This window comes from Pangasianodon hypophthalmus, chromosome 24 (assembly GCF_027358585.1).
Source record: "Pangasianodon hypophthalmus isolate fPanHyp1 chromosome 24, fPanHyp1.pri, whole genome shotgun sequence".
Lineage (NCBI taxonomy): Eukaryota > Metazoa > Chordata > Actinopteri > Siluriformes > Pangasiidae > Pangasianodon > Pangasianodon hypophthalmus.
The window spans coordinates 12,551,708-12,571,009 of NC_069733.1; the positions used below are offsets into that span (position 1 = coordinate 12,551,708).

Consider the following 19,302-nt stretch of genomic DNA (forward strand, 5'->3'; position numbering starts at 1 on the left):
TTATGACAAGCCCATTAAGAAACCAGTGTACTGTATATTAATAATGAATTAACTAGAAAACCATGATAAGTACTACAAGGCTAAAGATACTAAGTTAATCAAGTATGTTTTTAATCTGGATTTAACTGTACACTCATATGGTTTTGTGTTCTTACTTTTTGTTCTTTGAGGATTGTTGTCGATTGGATGACGAGTGAGTCAATCAGATCAGAAACAAGGTGTAAGCAGGGGTAAGGTTTGTAAGGTTTTATTTTATTCTAAAATCATATTCACCTAATAATAATAATAATAATAATAATAATAATAATAAATTTTGAAATTGCTCCAACACATTTCCTTTGTTCATGTATCCATGGTGACTCTTAAATATTCCCTATGTAAAAGCTTTAGATTTATGTTAAAAAATAAACTGTAAATCAAACCCATAAATAATTATTAAAACAAAAGTACAACATGAGCCCAACTTTTTGGTACAAAGCATAACATTACAATATCATAACATGACAATAATGAGAGAGTCTGAAGCCTGGTTGTTGTTAAACAGTGTAAGCTGGAACAGTATTATATCTTGAACAACAATGTAAACCGTGCAGTAACTCAGAATTCTGGTAGCATCACTTGCTTTTGAAGCTATACAAACCTGACCTAGAGTATCTTTTTGGTCTGAATTGGTTACGTCTTTTAGACATGCAAAATTGCAAATATTAATTGCATGAGCAGGTTGACTTAAACAGCAGACAGAAAGAGGAAAGAGTGAAGTGAGAAGCATGTAAACTGACTGCTGACAGGAATGAGAAGGGAAAGTGGTGAGTCACATTCTAACAGATTGCCACATATCCACTGATTTAAGTTGTATTGTATAAAGGTCTGGTCCCAAAACTCCACCAAGTCGACTTGATTTCTGTTGTCTCCATGTATAGCTGAAGTTTAACAAGCACACTGAGCAGAAGATATTGCTCTAGAAAAACTATAAAAGTGCTAGACACTAGTGAAAATCAAATGGCGTTTTAAGTATGAACTGTTATATATTTTTAATTGTTTGAATCTGTTTTAGGTGATATCCTGATCAGTGGACTTTGCAGTTTTAGTGTGATCTGTACAAGACACTAGTACAGAGACAGTGCTTTGGTAAACAGGAAGGACTTCTGCTCATCAGCCAACCTTTTTTTTTGTGTGTGTTATATTTGGATCAGTTAATGTAACACACAATATGGCTACCAGATGCGTTAACAGTAAATGCACACATTTTATCTACTTCACTCTGTATTTCAAACTATCTCCTTTAAAGACACACAGATTCTACCATAAGACATCACTGTTTGATGATAAAAACCTGATTTTTTTTTGTAGTGCACTACAAAAGAACCGAGTGTTTACTTCTCATCTTCCGTAAAAACAAAAATAACTTATTAATTCACCATACTGTCCTTCACACAGAAGATTAATCATGCTAAATCGCTATTTAAAAAAGTTAAATCTAGTGTTTGCATATATTTTCATTCCTATAACATATATAGGATATGAGTCTCACAATTATATGTTATATATTATACTGTATATCTTTTAGTATAATCTATATCTATTTACATTAATACATAACTACAAGTGTGTAGTTCTCAAGGGTAAGTCCTACTACAGCTGTGGAATTTTACAGTGTATAAGTAATGTTAAGTCCATGGGAAGAGAGAGAGAGAAGGGCTACTTTTAGAAGTAAGTGTACGACTCATGCTGTTTTAGGTTGGTGATTATTTGTGCAGCCGATACGATTATCATCATGCTAATCCTGCATATTGTAGCGTCTCACAACCCAATGTGCATCTTAGAATTATCACAGAAGCAAACTGTACTATTTCTGCTTTTCAATCACACATCTTAAATTACACCACAATCAAATTTAAAATCAGTGCAAAGCCCAAACTTGGCATTAAGAACTATTTTCCAACTTCCAGCCCTCTGACTTCACTTACTGTGGGCTTCCATCTTTCCTTCTGTTTGTCAGAAGACATGTCTCACATGCAGTTCGGTGAAGGAGAAGAAGAAAAAGAAGAAGAAGAAGCATACCTCCCCCTTGTGGTCACATTTTTGTAGAGCTGTTTGTGCAGTGGAAATGTGAGGTAAAGTCCACTGCACTGTTTGTCCAGAGTTTCTAGAGTGATGGCTGTGCATCCACAGTTGTGTGAAGTGATAAATATCTAAACCTTACTGTTCTAACTGAAGTAGTGAATAAATGAGTGTTTCTTCATTCCTCCGGCGCAGCAGGATGCAGCATGCCCTTCTCTCTCAGGTGGCTGCGCAGCGTGTTGAAAATGCTGAGCTGTTGTTCGGGCTGCAGGACCAGCAGCTGCTGTAACACCTTGCTGGGGTTCGGACCCCTGAAAGGAAAACAGCAAGTCGGTAAGTATTTTTTTAAATAATTTCTGATATTGTTACATTTTTGATATTTTTTACATTATTGATATTTGTAAAATTTATAATTTTAGGTATGAATTTATTTTTAAACAGGATCATCAATTTCACCATCCACAAACTGTCATATGGTGCAACCACACATTAATAAAAATACTATATTATTATCCAAATTATTTGCTGCTACACAAAAAGAATTTTATACACTATTTGATGCTCTCATTCACATGTCAGAGCCTGTTAAAGAACTGGACTTTGATGGATGAGTTTGCAAGGTGAAAAGCAAGTGGCCTAAGGTAAGAGCGCCTTAGTCTTACATAGCACAGTGGCTACTCAAATACTCATAATGGATGTGTAATGTACTAATGTATGCATTTTTTGCATTTGTTAGGTTGTGGGGTGATCAGGGACCCCTGCATTGGTTCATGCATGGTGGTATGTGACTAGTGGCTCTGCTTAGGTTCCTGTCCAGGGGCCCACAGTGTAATAATCAATCCATGCATGTATTTATTAAATAATTTTAATAATAGACTTGGAGACAAAAATGTGACTATTTTAGAACTTGTGTAGTTTAGTGCTGGAGAGGTTTATCTTCATGAGGAGAAAGTAGGGTGAAGTCCCCATGAGCTTATACACTTTTACCTGATAAAGCTCGCTATGTAAACATGGACAAATGTGGCCATCAGATACTGACAGTCAAAGCGGTCCATGATACCACCATGTCCAGGGATGGTGTCTGCAAAATCCTGTGGAAACAAAATCCCTTTCAGTGGTTATGTTTTACATGTTACTTGTTCTTTCTCAGTCTGAATGATTTCATTTCGACTGCAGAATCCTAAATAACCTTTTACATTGACTAGAGCTGCACTGCTTCAATGTTCTGTATTAGCATGAAACACTGGTTTGGTATTGGAAATAATCCACACCTATGTTAAATGCCATCTGGACAAAATTTAAGCTAGGGCATGGAGTGATAACATTACCATAATAAGAAAATGGTCAGACTTACTTTGATTTTAAAAGCTCTTTTGAAGCCGCTGGCAAAAAAGCCACCGAATGGTCCGATCAGTGAAGCAAATGAGGAGAGAGCGATACTGTGAATCTGAAATGGGTATAAGTTCACCGTTTTCTGTAGAGAAAGAACCAGACAGAAAGAGGTTTTGATATAATGTCTCCCTCTAGAGCAAACTGTTGTTTTTCCCTCAGGCCTTTCAACTATCATAACCATAGCCTGTTTATTTATTTATTAAAGGTATGTCTTTAGGTTATTGAAAACTGTATATTCTTTATGCATACCGAGTATAAATGAATCATCTCACTGAACACTCTGATTCTTTTCGTCATACAGATGAACATTTTCTTACCCATCGCAGGACATTCTGCGCCATCGCAGGCAGTGTGTACTCCTGCATCACAAACAGGTCTGAGGGTTCACACTCCACTGCAAAACGATTAGTCTCACTGTTGTACTCTACCGGACACACAAAGTACTGGTACTGGGCCAGCAGGTAGGCAAACTGGAATGCAAAGAAACACTGCATGTAAGGATTACATTATTCCCCTGATTATTAATATTCTACTTTTCAAGTTGATGAACTTACAATAAAGCCAAAGACCACTGTGGAGAAGAAGCCTCCAATAAAGCCTTCCCAAGTCTTCTTTGGAGAGAGCTGAAATGAAACATTAAAACATTAACACTGATTTTAAAAATGGCTGCACATATTTTTTGGCACACATTTGCTACAAGTCATCTACGAAATCTTAACCTTATACAATGACCTACCTTAATCAGAGGTGTTCTTCCAAAGAAGAAGCCAAACAGGTAAGCCATGATGTCATTACAGATGACAATCGATATTGGTACAATAAACCTGTTCAACAGAAAAACACTGTTTATATTCACATTATATTCACATGTATACATAGACTGCATAGAAGTTTCTGTGGAGAAACAAAAGCTGCACAATACATCTGTTAATCATTATTGCAATGCTGGCCTTGCAACAGTGATAGTACAGAAGCCTACATTATGCAAATAAACATTCTAACAACACATCATTTTTATCCTCTTCTGGAAGCATTCTTACCCTCTAGAGAGGTTCCAGTTATGTTTTCTATGGGTTTCTAATTTTTTTTAATACACTGCAATCACAATGTATCACAACATAATCACAATATACTATTATTGTTCATATTGTGCTGCCATAATACGAAGAGTTAAAATTTGTTCAAATGAAATTTGTTAAAATTTATACCACAGTGCTGATGAATTCTCAATTGATTGGTCAGAAGGTAGTGCTGTTTATATTAATGCGATTGTTCTAATACGTTATATGTAAGGAGATATTTATTAAACTTCCACGCAAGGAGTCTCAGGAGTCAGGGCTTTGTAACGGTCAGTACAATGTTCTGCCATGGGAAAGTCTTCAAGGTGAAATTTTTCTGTCTTATTAATGTAAAGAGTAAGAGGAAAAGACAGATTGGTGAGGGAACAGCTGCTACAACAGGAACTATCTTGTCTCACGGACATTCCATGACATTAATATGTAACTATGCACAGATTAAAAAAACGAGATGTACTGTTCAATAAACTAAAAACTGCAGTTGTAAAACACTTTGGGACATGCAGTTATCAGAAAATAATCAACTTTGGTGAGGTAAGAGTGTAAGAGTAACTCTGCTTCTTGTTGTTGATCATTATTTTCCTACAACAGCATGCCGTGTCATATTATATTCCTTACATAGGTAGTTTTGGGTTTGGTAATGGGAGGTTGGAGATTAAAGAATATGACAGTGTTTAAAAAAAATATTTCAAGGCTCTCATTAACGTACACTTAGGAGGAACTCCAAAACATCCAAGCTGAACAGAATGGAACAAAAACATGCAGTGAGGAAATATTTTGGTTTCAGAGTTTGAGTGCAGAAAGATTGAGACAGGTCTGTCAGGTTGGGTGTGATTCCTGCTTACCAGATCATTCCTTCAAAAAGGTTCTGAATGACCAGGTGAGACTGAGTTACCACAATCAACAGAGTCACATGGGTCCAAGCAAACTAGAATGGCAAACACAAACACACACACACACACACACACACACACAGACAAACATACGCAAACATACCACTGTTAATGGAACAGCAAGGACAACATTTGGCTGATGAAGACAATGAAGTTAAAATAAGTCAATAAAATACCCCAAAACAAGCATATACTCTTACAAACATTCACAATTGTTAATGATATAAGGATGGGCAGTCAGAATTGTGATATATTTATGGAGGTGCGAAAAATCAGCACAGATTATTTGTTTATAGATTAGAAAGATAATAACAATGATCTCTGATTTACCAAATTAACACAATTAAACATTTCAATTAGGCACATGGGAACAAAAAACCTCAGAGATCTGTCACTTTGTGTTGTAAGACACTTGCAACACTTGCTAGAGAACAAAAGAACAGCAATAATCTGGGAATTACGGTAGTTTAGCGCATGAGTGCTAGCAAACCTAGGTCATGAGTACATCTGCATTCAGTAGCTGGTTCATAAGCTGCAAGTCATGTGGCTAAACTTCAGTGAAATTAGGCTAATTAAAATATAGAATCTTGTGCAGTAATTTATTGCATACATACTAAATACAACGGAAAGAAAAAATCTTGTGAACTATTTTTACTGTTTTCCAGTGAAATAAATGCTGCTTAATGAAGTGTAATGTGTGAGCTGAATCCACTTATAGTGTTTGCAAGCTTGCGATAATCAATGCACTGGCACGTCTGTATGCCAGTAAATCTGTCACTCTAACTGAATGTTGCTGGCTAACATTCAGCACATAAACCTTGTCACAAAGACATGGAGTGTTTTTCATGCATAGTCTATTTTCATATATTTACACCTTTAAGTGTCCCTAAAATTGCCAAGTTAACAAGACTATAAGTGAGGAGACGTGTGTCTGTGTTAGTGCATGCTGTATCACTGGTACACACCATATAAAACTGCAGGCGGTAATGCTTCTTCACTAAGCTCAGAACAAACATGCAGAAACCTGTGAAGAGCAAATAACATGCGGTCAGTTTTACCTGAACATTGGGGTGTTTTAATACACAATAAGAAAAACTTACAAAATAGAGAAGGGGGAAATATTCAACATATAGTATTAATACATACATATAACATACAGGAATAAGGATGGTTTTAGCCAATAAAAGAAATAACCAATCTTTGCCAGCGTGGTGAGCAGAAAAACATCTCAGAAACTGGACAGTTGAAGATTGGAAAAACATTGTTAGGTCAGGAGTGGCAAACCGGTGTGGTCTTCTGCTGTTGTAGCCCATCCACCTCATGTTTTGGCATGTTCTGAGATGCTTTTTTGCTCACCACGGTTTTAAAGAGTTGTTATTTGAGTTACTGTAGACTTTCAGTTCCTGTAGACTGCCAGCTCAAACCAGTCTGGTCATTCAGTGAGTGTTTACAGTGAATGCTAGATGAGTGCCCAACTGAGTAAAATGTTTCATGCCTGAACTAAAGAGAGCATTACTGTATTCAGTGTCATGTCTGAATTACATTTAGTTACCCATCAGATCATATAAAAATACATTAATATTTGTATTGAGCCATGCTGGTTCAACTGTAAATACCTTGCTTGAATTTTAGACAGCTCCTATTGTCGTTTCTAAACTACAGAGACAATTATTATTAACATGAATCCAAACTTTCAAAATGGCAAGTTTGTGATCATCCAGTGAAAAGGCTGATCAAAAAGGCCATACAGCTTCACTTTGATTCAACCCAGAGAGTTTTAAGCAGCCTGCAATCTGAGAAGGAAAACTGAAACAGCTTTATTTTAAAACTGCCCTGTCAAACCCACCTGCCAAGTACAAAGTGAAAGAAATGAAGCGATGATAACGAACAAGGAACTGCAAGGGTTCCTCCCTTTGGACTAATGCACCAAAGTAATCCGCTACCGTCTCCCCATAAAAGAAGTAGTTCACACAAATCAAAAAGTACCTGAAATGTAGAAAAATATTTTTATTAGTGTCCATTATCACCATATTTTTTTGGGAAACATGAATAGTATTTCATTGGGTATTGCCCTCTATTAGCAATACTCTGAAATGTTATTGTTTGGTTAAAGTGGGAGTACTTTATATAAGGCTCCAACTTGGAAGTGCACTTTGCTCAAGTCCAGTTAATCACTAGTTTATCTATGGGCAGATATGGAGGAAGGAAGTAAGTGTGTATGTGTGTGTGTATTTGTCAAAGTGTGTGACTAAAGCAGGGTTTCCATCTACCTGCTTTTATGCAGCCTGAATGGTAGATTTGGAGAAATTGAAAAAAATCTCTTAAAACGTGCCTTTCACGTGGCCAGAAAGTAAGAAACATAGCTGATAGAAACAGATCGTCTTGTTGCTCCCCCAAGGATATTCACAGTTGTTCATGGAAACGCACAATTATTCACCTTTCTGTTTTACCAGATTTTCTCTGATTGGAACTAGACAGAGAGGCAGAAATCTACCCTTTTCTACTTCAGCAATAAAAACTCTTTTTCACTTACCAGCTCAGTGTTCTGAACCACGGAAGATCGTAGGAATGGTAAACTCTATAGCCGATGGTTATGATTTCATGAAAACACTTGATTTGAACAGTCATAACCTACAAAAAAAACCACACACATTTGAATGGATAGTTTATTATAACCCCATCAGTTTAGGGCACAGTATTTCTTAGGAACTCCTACCAAAATCTTACTGCTCAGGATGTCTAGAGCTCTTTGATTGAATAAAGCATGTTATACCACAGAGCTGTTGAATTCTTCAATCTGATTGGTCAGAAGGTGTTGATTAATTTTCTATAAAAAGCAGGTCTGACAGTAGTGCTTACTGCAAGGCAAATATTAATGCGCTCTTTTTAACAACAGCTCATTCACAGGGATTGGTACCGCAGATGCTACATATAATCTAATGATAAACTGATTTAAAAACGTGCAAAGAAAAATCTATAACTATTGATATGGTGAAGCTTTCTCTAGGGAGAAGTTTAGTTAACATTCATGAAACAGTCTCTGGGAACAATCAGCAGGTTTTACATCACAGGAAAGTCTTCAGGACAGAGGATTTTCCATTTTCTGGATAACATGAAAAGCTGCATTTTGTCTTAATAAACTCAAGGGGGGGGGGGGGAAGCTGGTGAGGGAATGAACGTTATAACATGAATAAGTGATAACAGGAACAAACTTGTTTTGTGGATGTGTCAAAATATTAAATGTAACTAGAAATGGATTAAAAAAGTATTATGTGTCATTTTTTAATAAATCAAATATTGTTAGTATAGGCAAATTACTGTGGTATAAGAGGAATAAAACACTTCAGAACATCCTGGTATTAGAAACTAATCAACTTTGGGGTAGTAACAGTAACTCTGGGCCTCATCACACCACCTTGTTGTTTTTACTACTTACAATTCGCTGAACTACACTGATTCTATGAACCCTTTGGGAGTTACAGATGGGTACCGTGTGTAGTCTTGTTTGTTTACCATCACATAAAGAGATATGGGATAAATATATACTTACCACAAATATAAGCATAATGGGTCCCAAATAGATGATAAGGAAGAAACCTATGATCATCGTAAGTGATAAAATCCCTCGTACCCACCAGTTCTTCCATCTATATAAATAAGGATGACAAAAACAAATCAGTTACAAATGTACTAGTCTTTCTTGCACAAACACACTTTATTCAAAGCTTTACTGAACCCTCAATGAGCCTAGAAACAATCAAGACAAACAATGGGGAGGACATTTGATTTAAAAAATATGCATGGTGAATATGTGTTCCCAATTTTGTTGAGTGTGGTTTGTCTAAATTAGCCTTTGTCTACTCCCTAACTCCATAAAAAAATCTTAGAACAAAATTAGGAAGCCTAAACTCCAAATAGAAACAGGGAGTATAAATATTTCTCTGTTGAAATATGTGTGGGTGTGTAGTTTCCACTGTGCTGTCCAGTGGCACCACATACGAGCATAAGATTGCAAAATGAGTGCACTGCATAACTAACGAATGAAACTGCTTTTAACACTTGCCCTTAAGCATGAATTCTACATGATTCAGAGGAGCCATTAAAACTACCATGTGTTGCAAGTGACTATGAACTTAACAAACCTCTCTATTACTGTTGTTTATAATTACAATCAATTACAAAAAAAGTTTTTCAAATCTGAATTCACTTCTTCAACATACTTTACACAATCAAAATTGTGTTTTTTTTTTTCATTTGATACAAAAAGCATTGACTGCTTTTACTTCTTAGGCACTACCATGAGGAAAACCCCATTTCTCCAACCTAAACTGCAAACATTTGCATGTTCTGTTTCAAAACACTTAAACCCAAATATTAAAACCAAAATATTAAAAATTAAAAACAAAGATCAACAGTGAATTTTGTGGCCCAGGACATGCAGCAGTAACAAATCCCAATTCAAACCATACAACATACAGTGATGATTTTTGACCTTTTAACTAAAGGAAACAGTCTACATATGACAGAACATGTGACTGCATTTCACCATCCTCATGCAGCCACAGCCTGAGTCAATTTTCCTTTGAAATCATTACTCATTTTTAACAAAAAAGAAGACATGTTTATGACAAAAAGCCAGTAGATTCAAAACTGACCATTTTCTGTTATACTAGGCTTGGGAGATTGTGTGTAATATGCCGTTATCCTATCATGCCCCCCAACTACAGTATCACCTGTAGCCTTGAGGGGGTGGTGTGTGTTTTTGATGAGTGTGAGTGTGTGTGTATGTGTGTGTGTGGGTCAGGTACAGTTGCCTCTGAAAGTATTGAAAGGCAAGGGTGAGTTAAATGAAGACAATGATTTTTTTATTTTGCATAGTTTATTGCAAGTAGGTGTATAGTTTATCTACATAATCTCCATTTCATTCAATGCAAGTGTTCCTGTGTTTAACGAGTGTCTGAATTGCTCTAGAAAAAATGTGATTAAATTCTAATTTAGGTCACAATTTTAAGGTTTAATCGGACTCACCCTCGTAATTGCATGCTGTTATAGGAAAATGATTTATTCCTCTTATATCACAGCAATTTGATAACTACTACATGTTTTTTTTGTTATTTACCGTTCATTTATAGTTATGTTTAATGCTGTGGAATGCTTGCAAAACAAGTTCTTGTTAGCACTTACGCTATAATATTTTAACATTATAAAGTTAAGAAGACAAAAAAAATGCTGCTTGTCATGTTATTGAGAACCCACAAAGTCCTTTGTCCTGAACAATTTCCCATGGCGGAAAACTTAAAGTTATAGCTTTACCTCTGACTTTTATAAAGCAATGAAATGAAATGGAGACTCCTTCCACAAATGCTAAATCTCTCCTTACAGTAAACTTATCATATCTACAATTTCACGTGGAGTGTCTGCAATACAATTCCATGTGTAAATTGATACTTTAGAAACAATAAAGTATTTGAACGAGTGCATTAATATAAACCTGGCAGCCGACAATGGCTTCTGAGCTGCTGGTATAGAAAATGAATCAACACCTTCTGACCAATCAGGATAGAGCATGCTACAGCACTATGGTATAACAGGGATTTAACTACTTGCTGTTTAACATCATGCAGTATTGACCCAGGTGTGTCTGTAATAGAGAGGTGCGTTGCAATGCCATCTCAAGCCTCTAAGGTGTTTAGCATGCTCTTGATATAACTGGACTCAACAATGCTATAAGGGGTTTTGTTTGTTTTTTATTTGTTTTGAATTTTTTCCCCCTGACATTTGTAATATCTATGTTATGTTGTGCAGTCAAGGGCATCTCTAGTTTATGGTTTTTCATAGCTACTGGTATTGATAGGCATTACAAAGATTTTAATCCACACTGACAGACTGACTACAAGAAAAGCAGAATTATGATTCACTGATTAATGCTTGTATTGGCACAGTGAAAACAGAACAGCAGTAATACCAGGCTGTGACATGGCCTGAAAATCAGTTTAGAGCTAACAGCAATATAAGATCCCACTCTGCTGACTTGCAGGAATGTGGGTGTGTAAAATGGCGCAGAAGCACACATCCCCACTGTAGGCACTTGTTCATTCACAACTTACTGATAGAGTTCATAAAGTGAACAAAGCAACCACAGTTAAAAATAAGAGTTGGGCTGCAGTGCTGTAAAACGTTCTCAGTGTGGGGACATGTGAGAGCACACACGCTGCAAGTCATCCAGGAAGCCATGGAGTGCGAGAGAGATACTGTCAATAAAGAGAACGCGAGACAGAGAGAGAGAGACGAGTCATCAGAAACAGTGACAAGCCCAGGCGCCTCCATTCAGCAAATTTCCATGCTGCAAATCCTACTGAACAGAGCACGAATGCTCATCGCCCCCCAGCGGAAAGACCCCATTAATCCTCTTGCGATTGTGACACCATGTTGATTTAACATTTCATCCTCATTAAATATCAAATACCACTCTATCTGCATTCTTATTTGGATAAAAGAGGCTTTCTGAAGAAGGCAGCAGATGTGTGCAGCATTGCTCTCAGATAGCACTGGTGGGTAGACTGGGGTTGTTTCAAAATGTAGCAAATTCCTAAGAACAAGTGGAAAGTTTTTGTTTCTGGTATACCAGATATTAGCTATCTGATCAGGAAAAAACAGTTTGAACAGAAAGCCACTGAAATCCCAGTGAATGTTCAACTTTACAACCACAAAACGTGCTCTGTGGTACAGCGAATGTGGGTATTACTTTATGCTTACAGTAAATCTGTCATCTTTTTTTTTCACCATGCCCAAATTTAGTCATAGTCATTGTAGCAGGAGGAATGAGGATGTCTAGTACAGTTCAAAGATTGAGGATTTGACTGAAGTGTGATTTTTTTTTGTGCATCCAAAAGGATAAATGTTTTAGATTTGTTAGAAATACAAGGGGATCTAAATATCCTCTAACACACAGGAACTTTTATATATTTTAAGGATCTAAGTAAAGCTAACCCACTAAAGTGGCATTAAATAAAACCTGATTACAGGTATGATATGCTTCATTTAATTTAATTTATTATAAAAATACAAGGAAACTTCAATTAATTCATAAATACATTCTGAAGTATTGTGATTCCTATCATAAAGAACATTAAATTTACACCCCTAAGCAGTCTTTCCTGGTTCTACTTTATTTTCTTGTTTTGAAGTTAGACTTGACAGTGACAGGGTTACCTGGATGACAGGCCCTCCAGGGCTTTGTTGAGACATTGTGGAGTGTTGTCAGTGGACGGTGGCATGTCAGGAGTGTCTGCTTTACACTCGCCCTCCATGTCCCCTTCCCCTTCAATGGCCAGGCCCAGTCTGTCCTCTCCATCTGCCTCCTGTACACGGAACACGCACGCACAGACACACGCACGCACAGAACACGCACGCATAGACACACGCACAGACACACGCACGCACGCACAGACACGCACGCACAAATCCAGCTTGTTACTATCTTGCTAAATTTAAAGTTTGAAATGCAATGTTAGCTACGATCCAACTAGCTAAAAGAGCTTAACACCTGGCTAAAGACACAAATGTCCCAAGGAGAATAAATCAGCTAACTATCATTCACAAACTTCCCACTAAATTAGAAAACCCAAAGAAAAAAAAAAGCCTGAATCACACCTGAATCCATTTTCCTGTTATAGTATAATATCGGACCCTTTCACTCTCTCATTCCTGTTTGGTTTGTTTACACTAGTTGGTCATTTTTCAGCTAGAGATGATGTTTGACATATCTGAGCTGACGTATAAAGTATACATACAAAATTCCTGCTAATTCTGATCCGTCACAGCACTTACTTTTTTTTGCTCAATTAGAAAAATCTGTTTTCATTTTTAACAAAACATGTAGCTTTAGTAACAACACTGACTGACACTGTCATTACTGTATACTTATAGCTATAATCAGCCTTCTACCACAGCAATGCTGTGGAGCGCCTGTATGAAAATCACGGCACACAGATTTACCTGTCAATGAGACAGACAAAGTGATAGTGCTGCACTTTCGTGACCCTTTATCAAAGAGCAAAAGCCAAGCAAATGCTAGGCAAATTCAGACCAGGCAGAAAAGCAACTCCACTGAACACGAGCTGGCGTGATACAGTAGAGCAAAGTTCAAACCCGACTCTGGGGGAGGTCACCTACTCCTTTTTCCTTCTCTACTTGGCAAGGAGTGAGGAGTCAGTAGAGAAAGAATAGAACAGAATGTGCTTTTACACTGTAGCAGCGACAATCAGGAAGATGTGCCCTGGATGTATTGGGTATAGAAAGATATACAGGGTAACTGAATGTGAAAAATCCTTGCACAGTTTTTTTTATAAAGCACAAAGATAAAACAATGTTTTTAAGGCTTTTTTTTTTTTTTTTAACAGCCTGGTCATGGTTGGTTGTACTCACCTGATAATTACTGACAATCTGTGCAATGTCTTTACATTGTAGCCATGCTAATAATGTGGGGCTAATTGGTAACCATTCATCATGAAACCAGAGACCATACAGAGCAGACTGCTTGAAATATGTATGGAGCTGCATGTAACACTTAACAAGGGGAAGTCCCGCCCTTTCAGAAAGGTGTAACAAGAAAGAAGCCAGGTCATCAGATTTTTGACGCATACGTGCACAGATACGGTCATTAAAAAAAATTTTTTTTTCTCTCTAAACCAAAAGTAGCAGCCAAACTTCATAACTAACATACATTATAATATGTTTGTGTGGGTACATGTTTCAGTTCCAGGGAAGCAGTTACGCACCTGAAGAAACAAGCAACGATTCCACTACATAGTAAAATAATTAGCTAACATCAATATGAACGCTTAGCATGCTTGGTGACATGCAGTGGTGAGGTTTATGATGTTCAGCATCAGTGTTTATGATGCTTTTAGAGGCTCCTGACTGGCATAACAGAAAAGCATTGGCCCTATTGTTGGGAGATCGCAAGTTTGAATTGTGGTTAATCTCTCTCCTGACAATCACTGTGAGCTCAGGTATGCGGAAGAGTGCAGATAGTGCTTTCCTCCCTGTGATGCAGCATGAGCAGAAGTTTGAAAAAATGTGATTGGCTGGCTTCATGTGTCTCAAAGGAAGTATGTGTTAGCCTTCGCCCTGTCCGGTATGATAGGGGAGATCTGGTCGGTGGGTTGGAATTGGCAGGTGACAAAACTGGGGAGAAAATGGGGAAAAAATCTTTTTGCTCATTTAAAATTTTTTTTTTTTTTTTTAATTTTTGTATTGATTCTATTATTCAGTGGCAAAACTGGACATTTTGTATTTGCTCTCTTCTTTCCCACTGAGAACAGAAATGCTGGAGGACTGACAGGCATACACCTGATTTTTCCTCAGAGCATTTACTTCACTGATAGCTTGAACATTGTCTCATTAACGTGCAATAAATGTATGATCTGGATTTCCTGTAAAATATTCCACTACGTCCAAAAACACGATTATATTTGTTAATCAACACGTTCTGAAAGGTTGAGAGGACTTTCCCCCTTTTTTCTATAAGACATATCATAAACCAGAGCCTGTGCAGACTAAGCAAACAAAGCAGGCTACTCCCTGTTAAATAAACAGGAAAGTGTTGTATTTTTGTAGCATAATTTGCTAAACAAAGTAGCATAATACTCGAATACGTGGAACCATTCTTCAGCTTCACTGCTGCTTTAAAATAATGAAGAGAGAAATTATGTCTACATTTAAACATATTGCAGTAGCTGATATGAGGCAATATTTCATAAACTCACACAGGACCTTATAAAGTTGAATGTCAGCTGCACAGGAGAAAAGGGGGGAAATTCTTCATATTTCAAATTAAACTTTGCTACAGATCAAGTGGATCTAATCCAAAAGCTGTGCTATTTCACTTCCTCCAGATCCACTAGTGCGTTTTTGTCTTTGCTCCTGATCGTGACCCTGTATCTTAGCTTTGAGCTGAAGCAGAAAGCCTGCCGTATTGTGCCAAAAACGAACCAGGGAATGGTTGGGTTTGGTTTGCATGTACTGTTTGTGAACTTCTTAGAGAACACCATGCTAAATTTGGGCAGAAGTGTGCAAGATGAAAAATACATTCAGCTAATATTAGTAACTGACTCAATGCAGTTCCCTGGATCTAATTAGGCATTCGACAGAGGCAATTGTGTGCAAGCTGAGTTGACAAGAGGGGCCACTCAAGTCTGAAATTTCAGATTAATGTGTGTAAGATAAGCCCTTTAACTGCTAACTTTTTAATGAGGGGACACTAAGGCCTGAGGAAGCCTGAGTTTTATGCAGGTTAAACACAGTGACTTATTTTATTTGCTGTAGCATTCATAAAGACATCGCAAAAAAAAAAAAAAAAAAAAAAAAACTACAGACATAAGGCAGAGTGCTGAAGGTGCTAATTAAGTATCACACTTCCCGATTCTTTCAAAACAGCAAATACAAAGACTCGGGTACTCGAGATAAGTGGAATTTCACTAAAGAAAAATTATTTACACAAAGAATTTTGATCTCCACTCAAGTGATGATTAAAAGGAGAAGACAACTAGGCCATGTTGTTGCTTGCTTGCTTAATAGAAAAGTCCTTCCGGATAGCGGGTAAGGTTCTTTGCTTGGTGACTTGAAGGATATGAGTTTAAAATAAATGCCAACATTGCCAGAGAGCCAGTACTGGCCCTGAGCCTCGAGTGCTCAGCTCTATATTTGTATTTTTATTCTTCCTCGATTTAGAGGAAAGCACCTGCCAAATGAATAAACATAACTCTATGGACAACCTCGACCCAGGACTTCACATTTTAAACCTATACATATATGTTTGTTGTCAGTGACAGTCAGCATCTAGTACATTTGGTAAAGTGATATATATCATGGCCTCTGGGCAACGTAAATGTACACAGAGCAATTGTAAGCAGTGTGTGTTGTCAAACATTGCTCGGTTTCAGACCCGTCCTTAAGCTTTATTTTCATTCAGTGAATGAGGCAGATAACCAGGCTGGCACGCTGATCAGCTGCTGCAGAAATGAGACTATGCTAATCCCCTTGCTGAAAGAGAGCTGCCCTAGCAGAGCCTCACCCAGGAGGCCTTGTGCTACGCAAACACACTTAACCCAGAGAGATTAGACAGCTAACCACAATCTGCAGCTCATTCCATATGAAGTAGAAAGATCATTTCGATTCAGAGGTACAACACCCTTTAATCTGAGCCTCTTATTTTTCATTAAGAGTGGTACAGCTTGGCCCACTTCTCACTGTGCAGATGAGGCAGAAAAACCTGAATGCTGAGTAGGAATTCCTCTGTGTGTTACTTATTACTGCTGACAACATAAGCCGTACAGTTCCTTATAATCGGGCCTCATTTATCAATCATTTAGTCAGGTTCTTAGCCAAACTGAATTAAAAATTCCAGTCAAATTTAAGTTTCTGATTTTCTTTGTATTCTTCTACCAATGTTTATAAATGTTAATAACTTGTGAATTGCCAAGAGCGTCCAAAGCACAGCTGATTTTATTTTAGTGACGCCCACAAAAATCTATAAAAGGCGATGCTCACAGAGAGCTGAAAACACAGAATTGACGACTAAACAGTGGACTAGCGCCTCCTAAGCACAATATACTGTATAATGCAGCTCAACCACTGCAACATGTCTTCCTCCTTTTACAGGGCACCATTTCTTTTTGTTCTAACTGAATGTCTAAGCTTATTTTATTAATCTATGGATATGTTTTGGATAGACTTCAAGTCATTGATATGAAACGACGGAGTTTCACACAATTTTCAATTTGTAATTGAAATAAACAAGCTGTTTAAACTTGACAGTGGAATCCGTATATAATTTTTGTGGTAACTCATTGCCAATTATACGATCTGAACCCTATTGATCAAGCTCTCTTCATATGTAAATTTACAAATAAAGTTGTTTGTATCCATCTTAATAAATGAGGCATGTTGTCTTCAATGACATGGCTAGTTATTGTGATGGTGAACAGAAGAAGGAGAGCTGGAAAAATACTTAGTTTAGCTAGTTTATTTCCAAACGAGAAACTGGGCTGGCATAACCTGTTTTCTTGGAAACTGAAAAATGAGGCACGACTCTAAAACAGCTTTCGATTAGTCAGACAGCGCCCTAAACAATGTGTAAAAATCCACTTGCTCATGGGCTGTGTTTGCCCAACCCCATTCCTGCACATCTACCATTCTCATGAGTTCAGCTCCAAAATACCTAGATCCAAAATTTGATTAGCTATAAATCAGACTTGTTAGGTTGAGCCAGGCATTAGCAGTGGTAACTCAATGCCACACCTGATCCAGACAACCTTTCCTATCTGAATGGCTTTAAATGTCTACCCCTTTATTACAGCCGTTTTTCTACCTACTTTGTCCATATAAGACATTATATGTGTAGATCAGGCGGCACTAAACTCGGCAAGTCATGGTGAACTACATTATAGACAGTTTTGCCATAGAAGGTTATATCCAAATCCTCCACCAAGTAGGTCATAAGGTCGTATCAGCGCACAGACAAGCTGCTGGTTCTGCTTCGGGTAAGAAAAGCCAGCACAAATATGTTCTGAACAGTCACACTGATTTGACGCCGCATTCAAGATACACATCAAAAATGAATAGAGGAGGGGAGGAGGAAAAAAGTCTGGTTTATGAAAATGATGTGGAAAGTTAACCTTGAGAACGTCAGCTTGTGAAGGTAAAAAAAGACACAGCTTGCGAGAATACAATAAAATGACTGCGATTCTTTGATGGAGATGTACAAGCTTGCTTTATGAATGCTGAGAGCAAAGTTGGGTGGTACATATGCTGGGATATTTAAAAAACAACCTAATTAGACATAAGTCAAATAATGTCTATAATGTCTAATGTTTTTTTTTTTTTTTTTAATCTGAGAGTCATTTTATATATAATTTTAAATATGATGGCTATGTGATGGTATGTAAGCTGTAAACCTCAACAAAAGGCCTCTGGACAGCATGCAAAGTAACTCAGCATCAAGGCAATACAATTATGCAAATTCATCTAAACTAGGTTATGATAAAAAAAAAAGCAACCACTTTTTTGCATTTGTCTCTAGGTTTTTATTCGTTACTGCTTACATCTTTAGGATCAAATTAGGTTATGATCAACTTATGACTCAATATTTGGTTAAACCTGGAGACAGACTAGTCTCACACATGACTGGAACAGATGTGGAGAAACAGGGTTACGTACAGAGCCACATATCACTGACAAAAATGGGATACTGTAATTTTTTTTTGCTACACAGCGCAATACTGTTACAGCAGGACCTCTCACCCCAGACAGTTTTTAATACTGTGGGGCTCGCAGTAGGCAACTTGAACCTGTCTCTATCCTATTTTACATCATATATACAGAGAACATTATGGATCAGAATACATGTTTCTTTTAAATACAGGGAGTCCCAAAAGTCTCCAAACACTGGGGAAAATTAACACTTTTTAGCAAAATGTCTTCCACAATTCTTCATACTTAGTTTATTTTATATACATTGTTTTTCAGATAGCCTTTAAGAATGCCTTTGACAAAAGAAGAACTTATTGAAATCATTCTCATGCCTGGATCTGGACGCTGTCGCAAGGTTGCGATGGACTTTAACAGGAAACATGGCCAGCACATCACACACATCACTGTTGCCAAACTTATTAACAAATTCAAAAAGACTGGATGTGTTGCAGACCAAAGTGGACGAGAAGTGGACATCCACGAACAGCCACCAATGAAGGCACAACGACGTGGTGCTGGCATTCATAGTCCCCTATGTATGGAGACTTTTGGGACACCCTGTAGTATTATAAAGACTAATAAGGATCTATAAAACAATATTTTATAAACTTAACACCAATATTTAG

General features: G+C 37.3%; 1 protein-coding gene across 1 annotated transcript in view; it reads right to left on the reverse strand.

Annotated features, from left to right (window-relative positions):
- Positions 1–231: 231 nt before the first annotated feature.
- cds1 (CDP-diacylglycerol synthase (phosphatidate cytidylyltransferase) 1) overlaps positions 232–19,302 on the reverse strand; it is a 20,847-nt gene continuing 1,776 nt past the window's right edge. The window contains exons 2-13 of the mRNA XM_026931300.3: positions 12,635–12,783; positions 8,973–9,069; positions 7,956–8,053; positions 7,269–7,408; positions 6,388–6,446; positions 5,375–5,457; positions 4,190–4,277; positions 4,008–4,076; positions 3,771–3,923; positions 3,416–3,535; positions 3,049–3,152; positions 232–2,372 (exon numbers count right to left, since the gene is read on the reverse strand). Of these exons, the coding sequence (XP_026787101.3) occupies positions 2,240–2,372; positions 3,049–3,152; positions 3,416–3,535; positions 3,771–3,923; positions 4,008–4,076; positions 4,190–4,277; positions 5,375–5,457; positions 6,388–6,446; positions 7,269–7,408; positions 7,956–8,053; positions 8,973–9,069; positions 12,635–12,783 (1,293 nt within the window). The 3' untranslated portion in view covers positions 232–2,239. The remainder of the gene's footprint in view (positions 2,373–3,048; positions 3,153–3,415; positions 3,536–3,770; positions 3,924–4,007; positions 4,077–4,189; positions 4,278–5,374; positions 5,458–6,387; positions 6,447–7,268; positions 7,409–7,955; positions 8,054–8,972; positions 9,070–12,634; positions 12,784–19,302) is intronic.